The 26,459-nt window shown below is 36.4% G+C and overlaps 1 protein-coding gene across 6 annotated transcripts in view; it reads left to right on the forward strand.

Annotated features, from left to right (window-relative positions):
* Positions 1-26,459, forward strand: part of RAPGEF6 (Rap guanine nucleotide exchange factor 6) — a 213,515-nt gene that overhangs the window by 108,984 nt on the left and 78,072 nt on the right. For all 6 annotated transcript variants that reach the window (XM_032156511.2, XM_032156508.2, XM_032156512.2 and 3 more), the window contains 5 exons: positions 6,824-6,955; positions 17,744-17,921; positions 20,042-20,178; positions 22,728-22,886; positions 23,472-23,624. In XM_032156511.2, coding sequence (XP_032012402.1) covers positions 6,824-6,955; positions 17,744-17,921; positions 20,042-20,178; positions 22,728-22,886; positions 23,472-23,624 — 759 coding nt within the window. The remainder of the gene's footprint in view (positions 1-6,823; positions 6,956-17,743; positions 17,922-20,041; positions 20,179-22,727; positions 22,887-23,471; positions 23,625-26,459) is intronic.

The raw sequence follows: 26,459 nt of genomic DNA on the forward strand, positions 1-26,459 counted from the left end.
GTCTCAATCTCCTGATCTCGTGATCTGCCCACCTCAGCCTCCCAAAGGGCTGGGATTACAGACGCAAGCCCCTGTGCCTGGCCTGTTTTTTGATTTTTTTGAGACAGTGTCTTGCTCTGTCATCCAGGCTGGAGTGCAATGATGTGATCATGGCTCATTGCAGCCTTGACCTCCTGGGCTCAAGCTATTCTCCCACCACAGCCTCCCAAGTAGCTAGGACTATAACTGTGCACCACCATGCCTAGCTAATTTTTTTGTGGGTGGAGATAGGGTGTCACTATGTTTCCAGGCTGGTCTTGAACTCATGGACTCAATCCATCCTCCTACCTAGGCTTCCCCAAATGCTGGGATTAAGGCATGAACTACCACACCCAGCCTGTTTAATGTTTATTTTTTTTATTTTTAATTTTATTTTTTGAGACGAAGTCTTGCTCTGTCGCCCAGGCTGGAGTGCAGTGGTGTGGTTTCGGCTCACTGCAAGCTCCACCTCTCGGGTTCATGCCATTCTGCTGCCTCAGCCTCCCGAGTAGCTGGGACTACAGGCGCCCGCCACCACGCCCAGCTAATTTTTTGTACTTTTAGTAGAGACAGGGTTTCACCATGTTAGCCAGGATGGTCTCGATCTCCTGACCTTGTGATCTGCTCGCCTCGGCCTCCCAAAGTGCTGGGATTACAGGCATGAGACATCACGCCCGGCCCCTAGAAGCTCTTAGAATTCTGGTGGCTTACTTTTAATTTTGTAAGGCCTCCATCGTCTTGTGCTTCAACTATCCTCTCTCTTGTGTGTATCATTTTCTTCTATTTCACCTTCTGTGCTTCCAGAGTGATCTTAAGAGTAGGTACCCTAAGAGGAATTTTGAGTCATAAGGTATATATGTTTTAAATGTAACCTTACATTTGCTCCCCAAAGTGGCTACTCCTCAAATTGTTGTCTAAAATGGTTATACCAGTTCGTACTCCCGTTAGCAGTTTATGAGAATATTGTTTTCCTCCATAGTTTTTCCTGCATTTTGTATTATTTGATGGAGAAAAAAGTATTTGTTTTAGTTTTTATTTCCCTGATTACTTGCAAGGTTAACATTCTCTTCCAGCTGTTGTTTTTTTTTGTTTTTGTTTTTGTTATTTCCCTGCTGTTGTAACCTAAGTGGCCTTATGTTGAGATGGCAAAGCCAAAAATACCTAAACAGTTTGGATATCTGAGTCTCTGTATACTAAGGCAGTTGCCCCAAAAGTTGCCTGTACACTTCACTAGGGTAAGCCTTAGTGATCTGAGGGCCTTCTATTGTTGTAACAAAATCTAGTCTGAGAAATATAGTAGCTCTTACATCACTACGCTTCCCAGAAACCTATAGTAGCTCTGTATTGTCTGTAGGAACCAAATTCAAAATGCCTAGCTTGATATTGCTGATTATATTCTACCTCTAGCCTTTTCTCAATACATCTCTTTCCCCACCCCCTCTCTATATACAAAGTATTCAGCAGACTTTGTAACTTCATAATGTCTGTATTCAACTTGTTAGCTAAAAAACTTTCTTGCTGCTTCAAATAAAACTAACAGTAGGCCTTGTGGACATGTGATCTCCAGCAGAGCACAGAAGTTCAGATATAGGAAATAGATGAAGGATGCTGTGGAAAATGGGAAGTTTTGCCAGACCTGGTGGCTGGAGGGACAACGGGGTAAATGAATTGAGTTTGCTGATGAAAGATCAGCTGTTGAGTCCAGGTGGATCAGGAGAGAAAGAGAAAGGGCAGATAAGCTGAGCGATAGTGGAGAAGATTTAGGAAACCAAGAACTTCTCTTGGAGGAAAAGTCTTTCCTTTTTGCTTCATTTGATACAGAGAAAAGATAAACTATTGGGTGTTTTGAACTCCCAACCGAGTATCAGGAAACAACTTAGTAGGAAAGAGCAATGGGTTTAGTCAGGCTGCCTGGGTTTCAGATCCCAGGACCCCAGTTTCCTAGCCATGTGACCCTGGGAAACCTTTATAACATCTCTAAGATTAGGTTTCCTACTCTAGAAATTGGGTATAATCATAGTATTACCTCATCTTGTTGTTTGAATATTAGATTAGATGATCTATGTGAAAGTGTATGTTTGGTACAAATAGTGGGCACTCAAATGTTAACTGCAGTCAGCATCGTCATTCTCATTGTGTAAGGAGGTTGAGGGCATTCCTGTATGAAGTTTTCTTCATGAAGTAGAAAGCAGATGCCATTTGCTTATAAATCTGTCTCCACTGTCCACTATTAGACTGAGCTCCTTGAAGGCAGGGCCCATATGTTTTCATTTTTATGTCATCAGCAGAGTTCCTGGCACAAAGTAGAATATAACAGAAAAATGCTAGAGTCAGATCTGGGTTTGATTCCCAACTCTACTGCTTGCTTGAGTGTGTGATCAGGGACAAGTTGCTTCATCGTACTCCCTCTATTTCCTCATCAGTAAAATAGAGATAATAATAACACCTCCTTTTTAGGGTTTACTGAGGGTAAAGATTGCTCAGTACATTGTCAGTACTATGAAGCCACTTGGCAGACTTCTGGCTTTGGTTCATTGTGTTACTTTTATGAATGACATTCTTCTCCTTGGTCTTTTTACCTCTGTAGGAATTCGCAATATATACTATCTCCTACCCCTGACACCCCAACCAAACACCACACATTTTAAAACTATTTTCAGTGTTTGCCTTTCCAACTACTTCATTCCCAGATGAGATTTTTTTTTCATATCTAAATGATAGAAACTAAGTGGGAGGAAGGTCTTTGAACTGTATCATACCCTCATCAATATTTCTGTATTATTGTAAGCAATTATGAGCTTGTTAAATTTTTTTGCTGCCTTTTCTGATATACATATTAGAGCGATAAATGGCCTCTAAGTATGACTTTAACTTATCCCACAGGGTTTCATATATAGCATCTTAATTTTCTGTTTTAATGTTTTCTAATTTCCAATGTGACTTCGTTAATTTATGGGCTATTTCAATAGAGGATTATTTACAATTTTCTAACATGATAGTTTTCTGTTTATCTTTTTGTTATGTATTTCTACCTTATTTGCACTGTTATTGCTGAATATTCCCTGGTTTCAGTCTTTTGTAATTTGTTGAGACTTGCCTTAATTGTAAATTTTTACAAATGTTTTTTATATGTGCCCTAAAAGAAAATGTGTTCTGGAGTTTTTGTTTCCGTTATTCTATGTCTGTACTCTTTAGGTCGTTTGTTAATTATGTTCATATCTTTTATATCTTTACTTGTTTTGTTTTTGTGTGTTTTGTTTATTCAGACTGCTACTGAGATCTGTATTAAAAATTTATGGCATAATTGTAGATGACTTTTTTGTCTTATACATTTAAAAAATTTTTTTTTAATTCACAAATAATAATTACTTGTATTTATGGGGTACAGTGTGATGTTTTGATACATGTTCACACTGCAAAACAATCAAATCAAGGTAATTAATATATCCATCACCTTGGCCAGTTAAGGTGGCTCACATCTGTAATCCCAGCACTTTGGGAGGCTGAGGCAGGCAGATTACATAAGGTCAAGAGCTGGAGACCAGCCTGGCCAATGTGGTGAAACCTCTTTTGTACTAAAAATACAAAAATTAGCTGGGCATGGTGGTATACATCTGTAATCCCAGCTATTCAGGAGGCTGAAGCAAAAGAAGCGCTCAAACCCGGTAGGCAGAGGTTGTAGTGAGCCAAGATTGCACCACTGCACTCCAGCCTAGGTGACAGAGCAAGACACTCTGTCTCTCTCTCTATGTATCTATCGATATCCATCACCTCATATACTTAGGAAGAGTCCCCTTTTGACTCTACTAATGCTTTTGCACCAAGTGTGCTTTAAGCTGTATCAGCTTTCTTTTGGTTGTGTTTGCATGGTGTATATTTTTCCATTCTTTGATTATTTAATGTTTTCCCCTCTGTTAGCTTGGTAGTTATACACTTTTTTACTATGCTTTTCTTAAATCAGAAATTACAACACACATTCTTCACCTATCAAATCTGCTACTACAGCTTCATGGACAGTGCAAGGAACTGAGAGCACTCTAATAGCTTCATTTACCCTTCTCCAGACTTACATTCTGTTGTTGTATTTTAATTATTGTATTTTAAACTTAATAGGATATTAATGTTTCTATTTTATGTAGTCAGCATTCATGTAGATTTACCCACGCATTTCCCATTTTCCTTGGTTTTTCTTCTTTCTTGTGCCTGAAAGCTTCTATCTGGAATCATTTTTCTTCTCCCAGTGGATTTTATTCATTGTAGGACTGCTAAGGAATTATTTCCTTCATTTTTCTTTATTTGAAAATTATTTTTTGCCTTTTTTGAGGACTGTTTTTGCTAGGTATAGAATTTTAGCTCTTGGAGATGTCACTCAATTGTCCTCTGGCTTCCAGAATTTATGTTGAGAAGCCAGCTGTCAGTTTAATTGCTTCTGCCAAAGTAATCTAATCTGTTTTTTTTTTTTTTTTCCTGTCTACTTTAAAACTTTTATCTTGATATTCCACCTCACCCCCTGACACATGTACCCTGGTGTGCATAGGTATGGGGGGATTGTTTGTTTGTTTTGGGGTGGGTTTTTTTGTTTGTTTTTTTATCTTGCTGGGGGTTTTTAAACTTCCTTGACCTGTGACTTTAGGTCTTTTGTCACTTGTAGAAAATGCTTAGCCATCATCTTGCTTCTGTGTACTCGCTCCTCTCAGACTCTGGTTATTCAGATGTCACGTTCTCCCTGAATCTCCTGTGGCTCTTACACCTTTCTCTCCCACCTTCACCTTTTTTCCTCTCCATGCTTCATTCTGGATGTTTTTCAGACTAGTCTTTACTTTTCAAATTCTCTTCTTAGCACTGTCAAATCTTTTATTAAGTCCATTTGTTGGCTTTTTAATTTCCATAATTGTATATTTTAGTTCTAGATTTTTCATTTAATTCTTTTTCTTTCTTTGCTGAAATTGTTAGTCTTGTATTTTTCTCCATATATATGATAGATCACTAACTGGACCAATTCTGGCCAGTGAGCTATATGACCTGTGAGCTAAGAATGATTTTTACATTTTTAAGGAGTTGTTAAAAAGATTAAAAAAAAAAAAAGCATACAACAGAAACTGTATGTGGCCTGTGAAACCTAAAATATATACTTTGGCCCTTAACGAAAATGTTTGCCAGCCCCTGGTGTATATTAAAGACAGTTATTTTGGAGACTGTGTCTGGTAACCCTATTATTTGAAACTTCTTTGTTAGTTTCTGGAGTTTATTCCATACTTTTCATCAATGCCATCCTGTCTCATCGTATGTGCCTGGTTTTATTGGACTGAGCAATGAATGTTGTATGTGTGAAAAAATATCTTTTTAATTGAGATCTAGGATGACTTTCTTCCTATAGTGAGGATTTGTGTTTGCTTCCAACAGTTGATTGGAAATACTAGTAATCCTGTATAACCTTATTTTAGCATCAGGCATTGAGGTCATTCTAAAATTAGCATCAGTTTACTTCTGGGTGACATTTACTCTACAGTCTAATTTACTCTCCAGGGTCCCAATCCAAAGATGGCCCTTCCATCCAAGCCTTGGAATTTAACTTTTGTCCCTTTAGCCAGTGGCTGTCACAGGTACTTCTTGGTCTTTTAGCCTTTAGGAATCAGAAAATACCCTTAGGAGAAAAAGTAACCTCAGAGGCCAGATACTCTGTGTGTATATGTGTGTATGTATTTCAGGTTTTCTGTTTATCTTAGTACTAGGATTCATCTGAATTATCTAACATACCATTATCGGGGGAAGTTCGTGATGTACTTTATGTGTAATTTTTATAATTACATTAACTCCTCTTGAGATAATATACTTCAGACTCAGTCATTCCCTCAGAGTACATTTAATATACACTATGTTTGTGTTTCTTTAATGTTTTTCAGTAGTAAAGCAATGAGAAACCCTATTTTAAAAATTAAATTGATTTTAATAGCCCTAAATAGCAAGTTGCAGAGAAATCATTTGGAAAATAAATTAGCATACTTCTTATGTAAAACTTTTACTACTCTGGAATGCAATGGTTTGTTTATTGTCTTAATTTCTGTAGCTTTTATTTTGTGAGATGTCTCTTTTACAGCATGAAATATATTGTACAGCCTGCATACCTGGTAAGAGTGTGACCATATTAAAGATGAGGTGGTGGAGTCATTTACTTTTTGTCTTTCTTGTATATCTGCACCTAGTACAGACATTCATTCAATCATGTTGATTACTAAGAAATCTCTCAGGGGCCAACTAGAAGCAAATTCAATATTAAATGTAAAGATGTTCACAAAATTTTTGGAATATTGAATGTAATCAACTTGTTACTGGTCTTAAGTCTTGCTGCCAGTAGCTGAACTTAATTTCAAGATATTGCTGTTTTATTCTTGTATCAGTCACCATTTTTTATTAGGAGGGAGGGAGAGAGTGAGTGTGTGTGTGTGTGTGTGTGTGTGTGTGTGTGTGTGTGTGTGTGTGTTTAAAGGGTAACATTCCTACGCTTAAATGGACAGGTCTGATATTTTTATTTGGGAGGATAGAAGGGCCAAGTTTTTCCTCTGAAATATCATTAGTAATGGCTTTTGAAAACTGTTCAGTGAGCTTACCATTGTAGGATTGCCTAATAGTTTCAGAGAGTACCATATGGTTCTTATTTCAAAAGATCTTTTTGCTGAAAGTAACTTGGGTTAAAAATGAGATTGCACAGTAATGTACATAAAAATTCGTTGAAGTTAACATGTCAAAACCGCTTAAAAAGGTAAAGCTTGACATTTAGAATAACTTAAATTTTTTTTTTTTTCAGCTTCCAGCTGATCTTACCAAGATGCATCTCACAGACAACCCTCATCCACAGGTGACTCATGTGTCTTCTAGTCAGTCTGGTTGTAGCATTGCCAGTGACTCTGGAAGCAGCAGTTTATCTGATATCTATCAGGTAATACGTTAGGAATTTGTGTGCTGCGTGTATGGTTTTTTTATTCTGCGAGATATTCTGTGCTTGTGCCTTAGATGGTTAACATATCTTTTAGAGTATGAAATTCAAGCGTCAGGTCTTTGGAAAAATAAACTTTATGTACTGTGTCAAATTTGTAAGCTTGATTAAAGACGTGATCTATCTTTTGAGAATGATTAAGTATGGTTCAGCAGAGTATGAATCTAGTGTTCTCTTTCATTTATCCAGGTGAATCCATATTAATATCTAATGCTTGTTTTGGTTAAAAAATTAGTTATTGGAATAACTGAACTTAAACTTATAAAAAGGCTGATTTTTGTTATAATTGACTGTATATGTCTTCTGTAGTTAGAAGTCATGAAGAAAATTAGAGCTGCTTTTCTACCATAAAGCCTCTATTGTAGTATAGCGTGAATTAAGTAGGAAATTAGTGAGAATATTTATGGACTTTTCCATTTTCTAAAACCCAAAAGGAACAATTTCAAACCTACTGAGCTTTTCAGTGATCCTTGTAATTGTGGGGAGAAGGTTCTAGGAAGACCCATAAACTGAGAGAATCCTCACGTGATCCTGCTGAGATTGAACCCAAGTTAGGTTCAAGCCAGGGTAATAAGTATTTCAGGATCCAGATAGTGGAACTTCTATGATGTCTCCTTTAATGCAAGTTGTACGGGGCAGTTCCCTGGATGTGGAGCCCAGTGGTTGATTTTGTCAGAGATCATGAGTATAGAACATAAAACAGTTTAAATAAAATAACAAGAGGACGCATGATATTGAGGGTTGGTTTGTTAAGGAATTCAAATATATTACCTATTCCAGAGCTGTCAAATAGAAATTTAATGTAAGTCACGTATTTAATTTTAAATTTTCTAGTAGCCACATTAAAAAATATAAAAGGCAACAGGTAAAATTCATTTTAGTAATATATTTTATTTAGTGCAGTATAAATATTATAATTACAACATGTATTTAATGTTTTAACATTATGGATGAGTTACCTTACATTCCTTTTGCATACTAAGTCTTCAAAAAACAGAGTTTAATTTAAAGTTACGGTACATGTCAGCTTGGACTAGCTATGTTTTAAGTGCCTAATAACCACATATGGCTAGTGGCTACCATACGCTAAGATTTGTAGAAATAGCATCATTGTTGTCTGAGGAAAGCATTTTAGACTGGTTCTACAAAGTTACCCAGATTGAGATATTTTAGGAAAACAGCCTTCTATTGAGGGAAGTTTGTAGGCAGATGCAAGATGGAACAAAGACAGTACCCATTTTTTGGTTTATACATGGCTTTTCTTAACAAAGGTAATTGCTGTGGTCATCTATATCTCCCTGTTTGCTTTTTGCAGTATACAGAACAAGGAATTTTTCCCTGTTCTCCATTTTATAGTAGAGAGAACAAAGAATTAAAAGAGAGATGAAACAAGTTAATACAATAGCTCTGGGACCACTTAGTACTTGTGTACCTATCGGGCTTCATGCATTCTGCCCCTCCCCAAAAGAATTATCTTGTGAAAGAAGAATTGTTGCACACCTAAAAATCAAAGTAGACTGTGTTTTTCCAGACGAAAACGCTGAGGAAGATTGACCCTGGATCAGTGAAATTCAGGGATGTGGCTGTAGATTTCTCTCAGGACATGTGAGAATATCTGGACTTTTCTAAGACTATACACAGAGGTTTGGTGTTGAAACACTATAGGATGGGAGGCTGAGGCAGGCAGATTACCTGAGGTTAGGAGTTCAAGACCAGCATGGCTAACATGGTGAAACCCTGTCTCTACTAAAAATTCAAAAATTAGCTGGGTGTGGTGGCACACATCTTAATCTCAGCTACTTGGGAGGCTGAGTAAGGAGAATTGCTTGAGCCCAGGAGGTGGAGGTTGCAGCGAGCCAAGATCATGCCACTGCACTCCAGCCTGGCCGACAGAGCAAGACTGTATCTCAAAAAAAAAAAAAAAAGACAAGACAAGAAAAACTATGGGAACCTGGTATCACTGGGATGTCCACATCTCTAAGCCAGGATAGTATACAGATTAAGATTCAAGGTCACTTGGAAAGACCAATGCTTTATTGTGAACTAGAAGATGGGCTGTACACACTTGGTCCCTACATCTTTGCAAAGATGCTACAGGAGCTTCTATAGCATTGCACTTGTATTAGCACATGCAGATTACTCCCCTTTTAGCTGGACAACCTGAGGATGAGACTGGAGTATACACCTGCTGGTGTTGGTTGGAGGTGTTCTATTGCAGGACCATGGCATAGCCTATATCAATATGTAGAATATTTCCATCACCTCAGAAAGTACCCATATGACCCTTTGCAGTCAAGTCCCTTCTCCTGACCCCTATCCTGTGCCCTGGCAACCACCAATCTCTTTTCTGCCCTTATAGTTTTGCCTTTTCCAGAAGGTCATATAAATGGAATCATATAGTTTAAAAAAATATGATGCAGTGAAACTTATACATTAACCAATAAAAGTGGGAATGAATTTAGAGAGCACGAACAGATAAAAGGAATACAATTATTAAAACTCTGGAACCAAAATAGGAATGAAGAAATTTAAAGGAGAAACTTATAATAATGTTAACATCAAATATATGAAACCTAAGATAAAATTTTTTAAGAGTGGTCAAAGAAGATAAAAATTTTCAAACTCTGCTGCTGGGCACAGTGGCTCAAGCCTGTAATCCCAGCACTCTGGGAGGCAGAGGTGGGCAGATCACCTGAGGTCGGGAGTTCAAGACCAGCCTGAGCAACATGGAGAAACCCCGTCTCTACTAAAGATAAAAAATTAGCCGGAGTGGTGGAGCATGCCTGTAATCCCAGCTACTCAGGAGGCTGAGGCAGGAGAATCACTTGAACCCGGGAGGCGGAGGTTGCGGTGACCCGAGATCACGCCATTGCACTCCAGCCTGGGCAACAAGAGTGAAAACTCCATCTCCAAAAAAAAAAAAAAAAAAATTTAAACTCTGACATAGCAGTTAACTTCAGGACAATAGCCAAAAGATAGAAACAGCATAAACGCCAAAACAAAAAGAAGCCAATAAAGATAAACACAAAAGGAAAAAAACCAAAATCATGAAAATATACACCTACATACTTATATATTTTTTATATCTCATATGTATAAAATCTTATATCTATGAGATAAGTAGGTATATTTAACATTTTATTTATATTTCTTTAAATAAATATATATACCTACATACTTAAATATGTTATACTTGTAGATACAGAATGTAAATCCGAGTTCAAGAGTACCAATTAGTAACAGTGTTTTTCTACTAGTGGTGGGTTTGTGGGTAGTTTTTATTATGTTTCTTAAATGAACATTTTTATTTGTTTAACAAATATTGAGGACGTAAATTGTATAGTTAAAAGTTGAAAAAAATTTGGAAAATATTTAAAGGAGAGTAAAAAGAATAAACACAGAATTATAATAGGTTGATAAGATATACCCTCCAAAGTACAAGATTTCTATAATTTTAATCCATGGGTAAGATAAATATCTAACTAAATTTGTGTGTGTGTGTGTGTATGCACGTGCACAAATGTTTCCAATCAGATCCTCGGGAATAAACAAGGAGAAGAATTAAATATCAGTACTGGACCCTTGATCTTTCCCTTCACCTTAGGCTACCTTTAGATTCCCTTTTGGAGCTATGAATATACCCCTTAGTTACAGGTGTACATTGCCAATATGTGTATCTTAGCCTGGGATAGCTGAAGTGATTTGTCTAGTTATTTGAATTTTAGCGTTTGAGAGATTTTTTAAGTGAACACCTAGCCTTTGACATCATAAACAAAGCCTTATGAAATGATACAAGTATTTTTAATTTAGAGAGTTGAGGGGAAGATATCCTAACAGCAATTTTTTTTTTCGTATTTCTGCTTTTATTCTTCTAGAAATTTAGAGACGTTTCAAGTGAAATCCAGCTTTTTTGTGGGGCAGAAGACTATGTATAGATTAATTTGGGCATTTTTTTCTAATGTGGAGTCTTCTTATTCAGAAAAATGGATGTCTCCCCAGTTTTTAAAAATAATTTCAACTTTTATTTTAGATTCAAGGGGTACATGTGGAGATTTCTTACATAGGTATATTGCGTGGTGCTGAGTGTTTGGGGTTCGAATGATCCCATCACCCAGATAGTGAACCTAATACCCATTTGGTAGTTTTTCAGCCCTTGCCCCTCTCTCCCTACTCTAATAGACCCCAGTGTCTGTTGTTCCCATCTTTATGTCCATGTGTACCCAATCGTTAGCGCCCACTTATAAGTAAGAACATGCAGGATTTGGTTTTCCTGACAGCAATTCTTAACAGGAAAACTGTTTACACTGTTTTATATGGCCAAATGTGTGGCTACACTTCTATGCATTTCCTTCTTGAGAGTTTTCATGTCTTCTGGTCTAAAAATAAAAGCCCTTGGCCCTCAAAGAGACTTCAAAATATAGCATTTACTACAGTGTGGGGGGAAAAAAAGGCAAATCAATGATTCCAGTGTGAATGTGTTTCTAATCAGCATAGATTAAAATTTTAAAGTATATATTAAGGTGTTACAGTGTTCTTAGATAAAATATTTTCTGCATCTTCAAAGAGTACTCGAGAATAAGAAGTACTTCTTTCTAGACTCCTTTTTCTATTTATTTCAGTCTTTTCCATGAGCTGGAAAACTGAAATATTGACCCTTGAACAAAAACATGTTGTCTTTTTGTTAACTCATTCTTAAACAACTCAAGGCACACAGTTATCCACCACCTACCTTTTCAGTTTCTATATAGGGAGTAAGCGTGTTCTTAAAAATCCCAAGGCTTCAGTTACCACCTCTATGGCAACATGATTTCCTAATGCACAGCTCTGAGTGCCAATCTCTTCAGAACCCTGGTGCCACATTTTCACCAGTATGTTCTTCTGTCACCCCAAGTCACCACATGTTCTCTTCCTCCTTTCTTTAATATTTCTGTTAAGAGTATCGTCTGAGGCTGGGTTCGGTGGATCACTTGAGGTCAGGAGTTTGCGACCAGCCTGGCTAACATAGCAAAACCCCATCTCTACTAAAAATACGAAAAAAATTAGCCATGTGCGGTGGCGCATGCAACAGCTACTCAGGAGGCTGAGGTAAGAGAATCGCTTGAACCCAGGAGGCAGAGGTGCAGTGAGCCAAGATCGTGCCACTGCACTCCAGCCTGGGTGACAGAGAAAGACTCCGTCGCAGAAAAAAAAAAAAAAATGATATCATCTGAGTCCTAGTCAAAATCTGTTATCATCTTTTGACTATCATTTTTAAACTCCCACTTGAAATAAATTGCTCTGATTTTTAATTACTCTTGTATTTAAAAAGCTTTAATGCTTCACTGTTAATCTAAATTACACTCTTCGTTTTAAATTCCAAGCCTTTTACCTCTAACTACAATGTGGTTTTATATTTTACTGTTCCCCTACTTACACATTCTAGATTCTGCCCCATCACATATGTACGTTATTCCCTGAACACGTCTGCCTTTTCCTAGTCTTGTGTTTTAATCATGCTCTTCTACCTGTAGCTTCATGTAGATGACATTTTCATTTTATCTCCCATGTCTTTCCAACAAGAAGAGATGTCTCCTTCCTTGGAATCCCTCAGCAGTTTTTCTCTCGGACGTGTCACTTTTTCTCTCTGCTTTTTTTGGTAGTTACTTGTAAACTTGACGTTTTTCATCACCAGAGTAAATTTATGGAGTGCAGAGTTGATGTCTTACATTTGTCTCCCATGTGAGTCAGGCACAGTGTTGGCATTTAGGAAGTACTCTAGAAATTTTTTTTTGCATTGAATTATATTTGAAAGTAGAAACCAATATTGGCTCCAAGGAAAATGCAGATCTTTGCTAACTAAAACGTTATTATCCAGGGCAAAATAGACTTGACTTTGCCTGCCTGCCGTGTTGTAGAGGTCATGAAATGGGTCAACCTGGACTGAAAGATTAACTTCATAGAGTTCTAACCCTGACCAGGAAGACCTAAGGACTAAATGGTCCGTGAAAAGGTTAAATGAAATACTAAAGATTGGAATACAGAAAAGACAGGCACTGAAAGTCTAATGTTCTGGCTTAACACTTGCCCTAAATTTGAAAATGTGGTTTTTGTAAGTTTGTATAACTCTTACTTCCAACCTATAGTTCTCTTCATTGTAGCTTCATGTTTATCTAGATGGAAACAGGAAAAGGATATCCTCTGGTGGTTTATTTGGGGAAGGCCGAGTCATCAGAAAATCACCTCAGACTGTCTGCCTCACCAAATTATATTTATATTTAGAGACACATTCATATGTCAGGAAAAGAAAAAAGTTTCATGCTGTCTTAATCCTATCACCAATATATATATTTTTCCTGGACTTAACTCATTTATCATAATTAAGGGTCTGATATATCCCAGGTGCTAGGATAAATTAGTTGAAAGGCCAGTGATGAGTCTTCTGTGTACCCTACCTTCACGAATACGGAGTGTCTTTTGACCCACATATTTCCACTCTTGGTATTGTGATATGAGTCTCTAAGGCTTTATTAATTTTTTTTGGCTTTTTTCTCATCTCTACTTCAGATTAGGTAGCTTTCTACCCAATTTGCCCTTTCTTCAAATTTATTCTTCTTACAGTTTATATCTCCTTACTGAAATTATCCATTTTTCCTCTAATTGTTTTTCCTTGAAATTCTTGAACTTACTTATAGTGAATGTTGAAAGTTCTTGTCTCTTACTTTCATTATCTCTATCATTATCGAGTCTCTTTATAGTGATTTGTTTCCTGTTTATAGGTCACATTTCCCTGCTTCACTTATGTAGTAAGTTTTTATTGTATGCTGAACATTGTGGATATTACATTGAAAAAAATTCTTACCTAATTATTATAGAATTAAACTTTCTGCCCAGGAACTGCATCTTCAGAAGTATCATGCAGTGACTTCTTGTCCTGTGGTGATAATCATATCTACCTTTCCCTTAAGGACCTGGCTCTCCTTTGTTTAATCAAGGAATTGATCTCTACATTTTTTAAAATTCATTTTAAGTTTAAAAAACATCCTTTTAAATTTCCTGGCATGTTTTTGACCAGTCTGATTTTTTTAATCTTAATTCCTATTTTATTACCTTATGCTCTTGTATACTCTTAATATTTTAATAGTTTAATGTATTTTCTTAACTAATGTTATTCTTTTTCTTTTTATACTACTATGTAAAAAGTAGAGGTATAAGAAAGATAGTTGTGGTTTTTGGGGGGTTTTGGTTTTTGTTTTTGAGACAGGTTCTCACACTGTCACCCAGGCTGGAGTGCAGTGGCAAGATCTCGGCTCACTGCAGCCTTTGCCTCCAAGGCTTAAGCAATCCTCCCACCTCAGCCTCCTGAGTAGCTGGGACTGCAGGCATGTGCCACCACACCCGGCTAATTTTTGTATTTTTTGTAGAGACGGGGTTTCTCCATGTTGCCCAGGCTGGCCTCAAACTCCTAAGCTCAAGCGATCTGCATGCCTCAGCCTCCCAAAGTGCTGAGATTATAGGCAGGAGCCATTGTGCCTGGCCTAGAAAGACAAATTGTAAGGGTAGATTATATTCTTTCCTTTGCAGTTGGTATTAAAAGGTTCCTAAAAAAGTTCTTTTAGTAGCCTTCTCTCAGTCCCAACCCATGACTTCCATTCTTCCTACAGAGCTGTCTTCTTAATTGTCTTTGCTTCTCATGCAGATGATAATTAGCCTTCCCTACTGTCCATATAACTAAATTCCATCTTGCCTTTTTATGTTGTGAGCCATCTATCTTTTTATCCAACATAATCTAAAATATGGGAATGAGATCAGGTTGAAATAATCTGGGTCAGGGGATGAAAACCTTAGATTAAGATGAAGACAGAGTGATTTAAAAACCTGAATTTTTAATGCAGATTACACTTAAAAATTGATAAAATAGAAAAGGTTGTACCAGGAGTGAGCTCTCCTGCATATTGAGAAATTAAATTGTGTAGAAAATACTGCTTTGGGTTTTTTTCCCAGTCGTTTCTTAGATTAAATCAGTGTATATAAATAAGGTTTTTGGAAAGTCTTTTTAGCATGTACACATATTTAAATTTAAAACTACTTGTCTTTAAAAAAGGATCATAACCTGCAAACAAGTTTGTGGTTCTGTGTATTATTCAGAAATATACTCCGTTTAAACCCTGTAATTTCATAGCCAGTAAACAACTCAGAGCGTACTAGTCAGTAATGAGATACAATTGCCCCTTTATGATCCTGTCTTAGTCCATTCAGGCTGCTGTAACAAAATACTGTAGACTGGCGGGTAGCTTATAAACACCAGAAATTTATTGCTCACTATTCTTGAGGCTGGAAAGTTTAAAGATCAAGGCACCAGCAAGCAGATTTGGTGTCTGGTAAAAGACCTCTTTCTGATTGTTAGAGGTACCTTCTAACTGTAGCTTCACAGGGTAGAAGGGGAGAATGAGCTCCCTCAGGCTTCTTATATACTAGTCCCATTCATGAGAGTTCTCATGACCTAATCACTTCCCAAAGGCCCCACTTCATAATTCCATCACTCAAAATAAGAATTTTGAGGAGATAACAAACATTCAATCGCAGACCCTTAAGAACTAGCTTGTCTAATTTAAAGATTACAATTTGAGTATTTAGTCTAGATTGTTAAATGACTATTACTTAAAACTGTGCAGAAATCCAAAGGAAGTATAAGACATGGTCTTAGGAAACAGATCCAGACTCTTATAGTTGTAGATATCAGAGCCTTAACTTGAATTAACAAAAGCCAAAAGGCCAGTGCCTGTGGTCCTAGCTACTAGGGAGGCTGAGGCTACAATGAGCTGTGATCATACCACTGCACAGCTTGGGTGACAGAGTGAAACCCTGTCTTAAAAAAAAAAAAGAAAAAAATGTAAAGCCAAATGGTTAGTTTATTGACCACTGGAGAAAGCAGAGGCAACTCTAGCTTCAGGGTACCTGGATGCTTGCAGGTATGTCTGCCCCGTCTGCCTGTATCTGGTCTTTTGGCTTCATATGCCTTGCTTATTTTTCGTTGCTTGCTTTCTTTGTGACACTTTCTGTCACAAATGCTCTTTGTCGCACATGCTGTGCTTTCTTTCTCTGCCCTGCATGCTCTGTTTCTGTTGCTTTGTTGCTCTGAGTCTTTTGTTTGACTCTCTTGTTCGCTGTCCTCCTCCCCATTCCCGTTCCTATTCCCCTGCCTATTGGTTTCATTTTCTCCTGCCACAGGAAGGCATTTCCATCAGGCTATAGGCTGCCTACTTTCAGATTCTTCCACTTTAGCAACCAGTTAAGAAAGGATGCTCTGCTTCCAGATCTAATTGTGTACAGAAATCTAGAGCAAAGCTCTTTCTACCTTAGTTTACATAGCTAGGGAACAGGACACTGTTTCCCACTGGAATCTCTGGGTTTAAGATGGAGAGGAAAAGTAGTCCTCAAAAGAGGGAAGATCAGCTAGGCATGGTGGCTCACCCTGTAATCCCAGCATTTTGGAAGGCCAAGGTGGGTGGATCACATGAGCCCAGGAGTTCAAGACTAGCCTGGGCAGCATAGCAACCTCCCCCAAGTCTCTACAAAAATTTTAAGAATTAGTTGGGTATGGTGGTGCATACCTGTGTTCCCAGCTATTCAGGGCGCTCAGGAGAGAGGATTTCTTGAGTCCAGGAGGACAAGGTTGCAGTGAGCCAAGATCTGCAGTGCACACCACTACACTCCAATCTGGGTGACAGTGGGAGAACCTGTCTCAAAAAAAAAGAAAAAAAAATAAGATGATCTTTTTGGCAGAGAAAAGGGTAAATGTTCAAAACAGGAGATACTTAATGATTTAAGATTCTGTAGTCTTCACTAATACTCATATTTGAGTGCTTTCTACTTATGGAATTCTTGTGTGTTCACTCATTTTTTCTATAATGCCTTTAATATCCATGCTTTTTCATTAACAAGATGAATCAAGTGAGTATAATATTTAGAAATATTTTTTAAGAATCTACTTAGTACCATTTTATCTTCTAAAAGACATTTTCATTTTCTATGAATGACTTTTTAATTTATGGTTTTCAAAAATTCTATAGTTTCTTTAAAATATGTGAGACTAATATGTTTCCAAATTGTAGTTGTAAGTATAAGGTCATTTTATAGAGTTCAGAAATCACAGCTGTTTGCACACTTTTAGATCTGACAGTAAAGTATTGGGAAATGAAGAGTATTTGTTCAGTGCTTTACGATGGGTCTATTTTAGTGCATTTTAGTACTGTTCTTTACCTTACTTTAAACTTCTGTTCTTAATTTATATGATTACCTACCCTACTAAGCCTAAGTCTCTGTGATGAAAGAACAGTATCTTCTTCACAATACCCAGTGTAGACTAATAGGTACTCATAAGGTGATTGTTGGTAAACTTTTTCTTTCCTGTACTTCATGCTTTAGTCAACTTTGTACTTTTAGGAAATACAAGTGTTTGGTGGAAAACAGATATTAATACGTTTAGTGATGTTTGAGTCTCCTGACCATTTTACATTTACTGACTCTGATTTATCACCTAGTTGTCACACTGTGGAAAGATGAGCCTGTAAATTTGGGGGCAGAAAGAAACCTTTTATAAATAAGTGTCATTTTTGTTGTATTCTTGATGCAGCATACAGCATTGCCCAAGTCTTTTATATTTTGTAGGGGTGTGTAGTTTTGATTAATTCAGACTGTGACTTATAATATTTTTTACATGAAATGGTAAGTGATCAAGATTTCTTTTCATAGGCTACGGAGAGTGAGGTAGGAGATGTAGATTTGACACGTCTTCCAGAAGGACCTGTTGATTCTGAGGATGACGAAGAGGAAGATGAAGAGATTGATCGAACAGATCCATTGCAGGGGCGAGATCTTGTTCGAGAATGTCTTGAAAAAGAGCCTGCAGACAAAACTGATGATGACATTGGTAAGAAATATATGTGTTCACAATAAGAATTTGTAACTTAATTTATATGGTTACCTATTGCTGCATAACAAGTTATTCTAAAACTTAGTAAATGTATGTTGTGTTAAGCCATTATCTTAGAGTTTTTGTGAGTCAGAAATTTAGGAGCACCTTAGCTGGGTGGTTCTGGCTTGGTATCTCTCATGAGGTTGTAGTCAGAATTGACAGAGGGCTGCAGCCATCCAGGTCTTCCCTGGGCTGAGCTGCAGAATCTGTGTCCAAGATAGCTATTCAAATGGCCTTTGGTACATGACCTTCGGTTCCTCTTCATGTGGGCCTCTGATAGGCTGCTTAATTGTCCTTACAACATACTTAGTGGGAACTTAGGCTTCCCCCTAAGTAAGTAATCCAAAGGAGAATAAGGCAAATGCCACAGTGTTTTTTATTATCTGTATTCAAGAGTAATGCATCATCACTTCTGCTAAATTTTGTTTGTTACACCAGGTAACTCTGATACAGTATAGAATGGGTCTGTACAAGGACATGACTGTCAGGAGGCAGGGATCACTGGGAGCCATCTTTGAGGTTGGCTGCCACAATATATAAAATAAAAGCTTTGATTGCATTAAACTGATTTTTCCCCTCATGTCTATAAGACATTTAAAGCACGAGCATAGTACAATGTTCAGTGTCTGTGAATTTGCTTTTTGAAAAACTTGTAGATTTTTTAAAACTTTATATTTTTATTTCCCTAGCTTAAATATATGTATGTTTTGTGTGTACTCTTTTTTTTTTTTTTTTTTGTTTATTTCAGACAGAGTCTCACTCTGTTGCCCAGGCTGGAGTGCAGTGGTGCAATCTTGGCTCACTGCAAGCTCCGCCTCCCGGGTTCACGCCATTCTCCTGCCTCGGCCTCCCAAGTATCTGGGACTACAGGTGCCCACCACCACACCCGGCTAATTTTTTGTATTTTTAGTAGCAATGGGGTTTCACTGTGTTAGCCAGGATGGTCTTAATCTCCTGACTTTGTGATCTGCCCGCTTTGGCCTCCCTCAGTGCTGGGATTACAGGCGTGAGCCACCGCGCCCGACCATGTGTACTCTTAAAACATAAATTTTTTTATGTAATATTTTACAAAACTAGTTACCATACATTAGTTGGGAAGTTGAATGATACTAAAGATGTTAATGTTATCTTTAAGATGCAAAGATCACTTAGTGTCAAATATATATTGTTAGGATTTAATTAAAATTTTTTTCTTAGATTGCATTTTTATAATAGCTACCATTCCAATTAGAAGATGCTGCTACTATTAAAAATGATTTATGTGAGTAAAGATCAATGTATTTGAACATTCCTTGCCATTCTAAAGATATAAAACAGTTAAATAACCTGCAGTGCGGATTTATGTTATGAACATTATCTCGACAGAAATTGAAAGTGCAATTTTACTGATAAAGAGTTGTATACTATACTATTTTCATAAAACTTTTACGAAATTGAAATATAGTTATTTCCTATTTCCTATGGATATGTAGCACCTTATAGTTAATCTCTTTGCTGACTGCTTATATGTGTTTCTTCCTTATATTTATATCTTCCTTACACATATATCCATACCAGGGAGTGGCGTGAGGCACTCATAAACATTTGTTAGTTAAAGAGAGTTACCTAGTTAGTTAGACAGATCTTGAGCTGGAATTCACATTTATTATCCGTGTTTTAATTACTTTTTGGATTTTATTAATGGCATTTTAAAATACTTTTGTTTAATAAGAACTAGACAAAAGACTTCTTCACTAACCTATTAGATCAAAGGCCATAACTAAACCCATGGAGTGGCTAGGAATATTGGATAAACTCTCCACGTTCATCTAAACCTGTATAGTCCTTGTTCTCTCTGGAGGTTGTGAATTCTGGTATCTTACAATATGCCCAGGTTTATATGTGAGTCCGAATATATGTATAAATCAAATAATTGATTTTAAAAATCAACAGTCAAATAGTACCTTAGTTTCTCTACTTTAGCAACATAAATTTATAAGTTGATTGTGAAATTGGGAATTGAATTCTAGATTTCGTTGTATTTTTAAGGTATAGTCCTCGATGGTCTTTATACCAGAATCTCCGTTTTCTTATAGAACAGTTGCTGGAGTTTATGCACCAGCTCCCTGCATTTGCAAACATGACCATGTCTGTAAGGAGAGAACTCTGCTCAGTGATGATTTTTGAAGTGGTAGAGCAGGCTGGAGCTATTATTCTTGAAGATGGGCAAGAGGTAGGTCAATAAATAAATTATATACATTTATTATGAATACTAACTTTTAAAATAATTTCCATAAATTTGTCCTGATTTTTGAAATCTATACAGATTTTTTAAATAAATGCCAAGTTTGAGTTAGTTATAATTTCTGAAGAGGTTTTTGTTTTTGCTTTGCCCTAATTTTAAATTTATTTGCAGTAGACTTTGCACAAAGTCAATGCTCCATAAATAATATTAAATAAACCAAATGTTTTTACTTCTCAAATTACATTGTAATTTAAATAGATGAAATAGATTTAAATAGATTTAAAATATTCTTAAATATTTTTCTATTTGTATAATTATATCATTATTGTTTAAAATGTTTATCAAGAATTTTTCTTATTCCTTATCTCTATTATACATTTAAAAGAAAAAGAATGAGGAACGTGTGTTGGTACCAATGCATCCTAGGGAACTGCTGACAGTTGAAGCGTTTAGGTGACAATTCTATGTTCAAAAATGCTCAGATGACAGCTTGTGGATGGGTGGAGGAAGGATGCAAAGGGATTGGAAGGTATTATTGCCATCAGGAAGTGCTTCATTATTTTTCTTATCAAACATACTCATTTGATTAATGCTGAGATACCAGTAAATGAACATTGTCTTCTAGTGGGAATGTAAATTGGTACAGCATTTCCAGAAAATTATTTGAAAATTCTTAACATGGTCCTCCAAGTATTCACAGCTGCTAGCCTGTTATTCCACTTCTGCGTGTCTAACCTGAGGAGATAAGTAGAACTCACAGAGTTATTTCAAAAGGTGTTCGTTGTAGTACATTTATAATATAAATTATATACTTATATAATCTATAAGTAAGTTATATATAATTACATAATTTTATACTATAAATATATAATATATATTACATGTAATATATAATCTATAATATTACATATATATGTAAAAATTGGACATAACCTAAACATCCAGTGATAAGCGATGGTTAAGTAAATTATTATATAGCTGTAGGTTATAATATATAGGTATCCAAATTATTTTTAAAATTATTTGATAGAATATCTTTGAGGATCCCTGTCTCTAGGCTCTGTTTACAGATTTTCTCCCCATATCCTAGAAAACATCTGTCATAAGGATGGACTCCCCCCAAAAGTTTGATGAACAAATGAATATAGTATTAATTTTTTAAGCTGGATATTCTAAATGTTTCAATAACATAAAATATATACATAAGAGAGAAATAAGCTTTAAACAACTGAATAGAGTGGGATTTTAAGTAACTTTTATTTTCTACAAGTTTTTGCATTCTCTTATTTTCCAGTTGTATCAGCAAAAATTTGTTGTATGCCTACTTTGTGCCAGGTACTGTTCTAGATACAGGGATATAGCGGTGAAAAAGCCAGATACACTCCCTGTCTTCCAGTAGCTTAATCCACAAGTTGTGTAGTGAGTATATCTATTTTTAAAATAATAAAGTTATACTTTTGAAAAAAAATACCTTATTGCCATTGATTACCCTTCAGAACTAACCATCTTGATTTCTCTTAAATGACATTAAAACTATTGAAGGTTCAGGCTTATAAGAGGGTTTGATATTAAAGGAGAATAAGTGGTCTTTCACTGATATATAGTAGATCTTTAAAATACATCTTCTTTGGGACAGGTGCAGTGGCTCATGCCTGTAGTCCCAGCACCTCAAGAGGCCTAGGTGGAAGGATCACCAGGAATTCAAGACCAGCCTGGGGAACATAGCAAGATCCTGTCTCTATTAAAAAATAAATTGACCAAGCATGGTGGTGGACACCTGTAGTCCCCGCTATTCAGAAGGCTGAGGCAGGAGGATCACTTGAGTCCAAGACTTTGAAGCTGCAGTGAGCTATAAGCATACCACTGCATTCCAGCCTGGGTAACAGAGCAAGACTCCATCTCTCAAATAAATAAATAACTTCTTAGAGCATTAAATATTTCCATATAAATGAAGGCATTATTTTCTTAACATAGGAGAAATTTTGAATCTTTCGTTAGATATGCCTTAAAATTCAGGCTTTTAACTAGTCTTTCTGAAATAATCATTAGCTATCTATTTTTTTTCTTAAATGTTTGCTTTTTGCCAGGCACTATTCTAAGCACAGTGTGTATGTGTTAACTCATTTAATTAACATAATAGTTCTATGATAGATACTTTCCATACGACCATTGTAGCAGTAGAGAAACTGAGGCCCAGAGAGGTTAAATAATTTACCCAAAGTCATTCAGCTAGTTAGTGGCATGGCATGGATTAATATCCCAAGAGTTTGTGCTCTTGAACATTACGCTATTTTGTCTCAGAATCTGGTCAATTATGACAGTTCTTGTTTGGTGACTAAAAGAAGAAAGAGTAAAAATAAACTTTAGTAGTTTGCATAGACTCAAAGCATAGGGTGTTACAGAGTATTTAGTAATATAACCAGATCCTCCTTTTTCATTTATATTCAAGTTATATATATTGATAGATTCTTTTTCAAAGTTAACATATAACTACCTTTTTTAAAAAAGATTCATAAAACCTTTGTTTTTCTCTATAGCTTGACTCATGGTATGTTATTTTAAACGGCACTGTGGAAATCAGTCATCCAGATGGAAAAGTTGAAAATTTGTTTATGGGAAATAGTTTTGGAATTACTCCTACTCTGGATAAGCAGTACATGCATGGAATTGTCAGGACTAAAGTAGATGATTGTCAGGTAAGATTATCTCTTTGGTCAAGTCTTCTTGCTTGTCTGTTAATTTAAAGTAGCTGAGCCTGTTTTGTCTTCCTCAAAAGAAAATAGCTTTATTTGAGAATTAGGAGTTTCAATAGCTCACAGTTAGTAAAGGAAACTAGATTTTGTATCTGCCTCAAATATTTGTGGCATTTAACAAGCTATAAATTTTCAAAAGAGATTATACCAAATAAATGCTGGTTTTGTTACATTTCTATTTGATATTAGCCAGCTCAGAGTCCTTTATTAAAAAAAATAAAGAAACAGGAACTTCTGAGTTGTTTATTTCTAACTTACTCCTGCTTCATGTGTTCTTTTACATAGTGTCAGTTTTGAGAGAAGTAGAAGTTCACTTCTCCTTTTAAAGAGCAAAATTCAAACAGATTAGACTTCTTTAGTCTCTTCGTATGTGAATTGTTTCACCTTGATTTTCGTTAAAGATTAAAGGAATTAAATGAAGAAGAACTAATGCCGCTAGATTTCTTACCTTTGTGCTCTGCCTTGGTACATAGTGATATATTTATGTACTATAGGTTCATTAACTGTCCCCATGTTGTTCTTGGACAGTTTGTCTGCATAGCCCAGCAAGATTATTGGAGAATTTTAAACCATGTGGAAAAAAATACCCATAAAGTTGAGGAAGAGGGAGAAATTGTTATGGTACATGAGCATCGGGAACTAGACCGGAGTGGAACCAGGAAAGGACACATTGTAATCAAAGTGAGTGTTTTTACTTATTATTCTAGTCATTGATTTTATTCTATCATCAAAGCTTTCATCTTGTTTTAAACCATTTTTTAAGTAGTGCAAGATAATTCATTAACACTTTGGCATCTAACTTAAATGTTGACTCTGTCTTTCTCTAAAAAAATTTTTTTTTTTTTTTTTTTTTTTTGTGATGGAGTCTCGCTCTGTCACCCAGGCTGGAATGCAGTAGCGCAATCTCAGCTCACTGCAACCTCCGCCTCCCAGGTTCAAGCAATTCTCCTGCCTCAACCTCCTGAGTAGCTGAGATTACAGGCATGCGCCACCATGCCTGGCTAATTTTTGTACTTTTAGTAGAGGCGAGGTTTCACCATCTTGGCCAGGCTGGTCTTGAAGTCCTGACCCTGTGATCCTCCCGCCTCGGCCTCCCAAAGTGCTAGGATTACAGGTTTGAGTCACCATGTCTGATCTCTCAGATGGTTTTTACACATTTTAATGATGAAGGATGACTTATTGACATTTAATATCAGAGTAGGTAGGGTATTATTTTAGAATATACTGGTCAGAGTTTTCCTTTTCAAAGTTAATATTGTATGCCGCTGAGAGTGGGAATCAATTTCATCAAAGACCGCAATATTTAGAAACAAAACAGAAAATTTAAGGACCAGTCATAAAAGCATAAGTAATCCTAGATTAAGATTCAGAGTGCTTCTATGTATCTGTGGCACTGAAATATGCATTGACTTCTCTGAACCTGACTTTTCTTATCTGTATATGGAGGTAATTCAAGACTTTATTAGGGCTAAATGAGGTAAATCAAAAGCCTTAGCACAATTGTAGAGTCTGAGTATTAACCCCCATACTGTTTTCCCTTCTGTAAGTTGTGCCCTCTCCTAATATTTGCCTTCTCGCCTCCTTGTCTCTTTAAAGACTTGGATATAAACTGAACAATTATAGTTGAAAGAGGGGAAATAAACACATAACTGTTTCTCTTTTCAGGCTAGTCTTGGCGAAATTATTGCCCCTATTAATTGCAGATGAAGCAGTTTACTTAATAATATGAGGGAGTTAAATAAGAGAGATAATTTGAAGTCTGATGTCATACTTCTTCTTCCCTTAGAGTCAGGCTATTCCTCAGAGATCTTTCTTTTCCTAAACAGATGAGTGTAAGCTTTGTATGTAGAAATGATTAACATATTAGTGGAATGCCATAGGCTTACACATATACTTTTTCATTGTAATTCATTTTTATCTTTTTGTGAGGACTCATGTGTTTTAGTAATTTATTTCTAAATAATTTCAAACTTTATAGAAAAGTTGCAAGAACAGTAGAGAGATCTGTCACTGATTCCTCAACTGTTAATATTTTCACTGCATTTACTCTGTTAGTCTTTTTTCTGAACCATTTGAGAGCAGTCTGCAAATGTGATGCCTCATCACTCCTAAATATCTTATTGTGTATTTCCTAAAAACAAGGACACTCTGACATAAACACCATAGAATCCTTCAAGTTAGGAAGTAAACATTGCTAAAATAAAACCATTCAGGGCTGGGCATGGTGGCTCACGCCTGTAATCCCAGCACTTTGGGAGGCCAAGGTAGATGGATCACTTGAGGTCAGGAGTTCGAGACCAGCCTGGCCAACATGGTGAAACCCCATTTCTACTAAAAATAGAAAAATTAGCTAGGCATGGTGGTGGCCGCCTCTAATCAATCCCAGCTACTCGGGAGGCTGAAGCAGGAGAATTGCTTGGACCCAGGAGGCGGAGGTTGCAGTGAGCCGAGATCACACCACTGCACTTCAGCCTGGCCAAACAAACAAAAACAGATTCAGTCCAGAAACCCTATTTAGATTTTCACCAACTATCCCAATAATAACTTATTTCTGGTCTAGAATGTTGTCCAAGAACACAGTTGCATTTAGTTGTCATGTCACTTCAGTCTATACCAGTTCCTTAGTCCTTCAGTGTTGTTAATATCCTTAGCAGTTTTAAAGAGTACAGATCTTATATCCTGTAGTATTACCCTCCACCTGGATCTTTCCAGTATTTCCTCATGGCCAGATAGATTCAAGTCATGCTTTCCTGGCAGGAGTTGACAAAACTCAGAGGGCACACAATGTCAACCTGTTGTCCTACCAGTGGTGAAGTTAGCCATGATTACTGATGATGTTGGTGTCTGTCTGCCCAGTTTCTTCAGTGTAAAGTCATCATTTTACCCTTTGTAACTGATAAATATTTGGTGGAGGGATGTTCTTACAGTATCAAAATACTATCCTCAAACTTTTAGTTTATGTATAGTAGGCACTGAGTACAAACTTCTATTCAGCACTTTTTACTTCCATTACTATTCTTGTCTGAAATGGTGATTTTAAAAATAATTTCTCGTGCATTTATTAACTGATTTTATTGAAGGAATGAACTGTCTTGTCTTCATTAATTTATTTATATTGGCATAAATTTATGTTACCATCATTATTCTAATCCTCAAATTGTCCCAGATTTTAGGTAGTGGGACTCTTTAAACTGACTCCTGTATTTTTTGACATATCCCCATCGTTTGAGCACATCCATATAATCTGGCAAATAATAAGGCTCATCGTGAACTTAACTGTACCAGCTCTGGAATTAGCCATTTCTCAAGAAGACCCTGGATCTTTATTCATTGTTACTGAAGTGTCATTGCTTTTAGAGTCTTTCATCAGAGCTAGGAAATATATGTATGTATTTGTTATAAACACATATACATCTATAACTTTATATATATATTAAACAACCATGTTACAATTCCACTACTGCCTGTTCTTCCAGTTCCAGTACCAGCACCACAGTTTTCCCTAGTCTTTTCCCT

The sequence above is a fragment of the Hylobates moloch genome, unplaced genomic scaffold (genome assembly GCF_009828535.3).
Source record: "Hylobates moloch isolate HMO894 unplaced genomic scaffold, HMol_V3 SCAFFOLD_6, whole genome shotgun sequence".
Classification (NCBI taxonomy): domain Eukaryota; kingdom Metazoa; phylum Chordata; class Mammalia; order Primates; family Hylobatidae; genus Hylobates; species Hylobates moloch.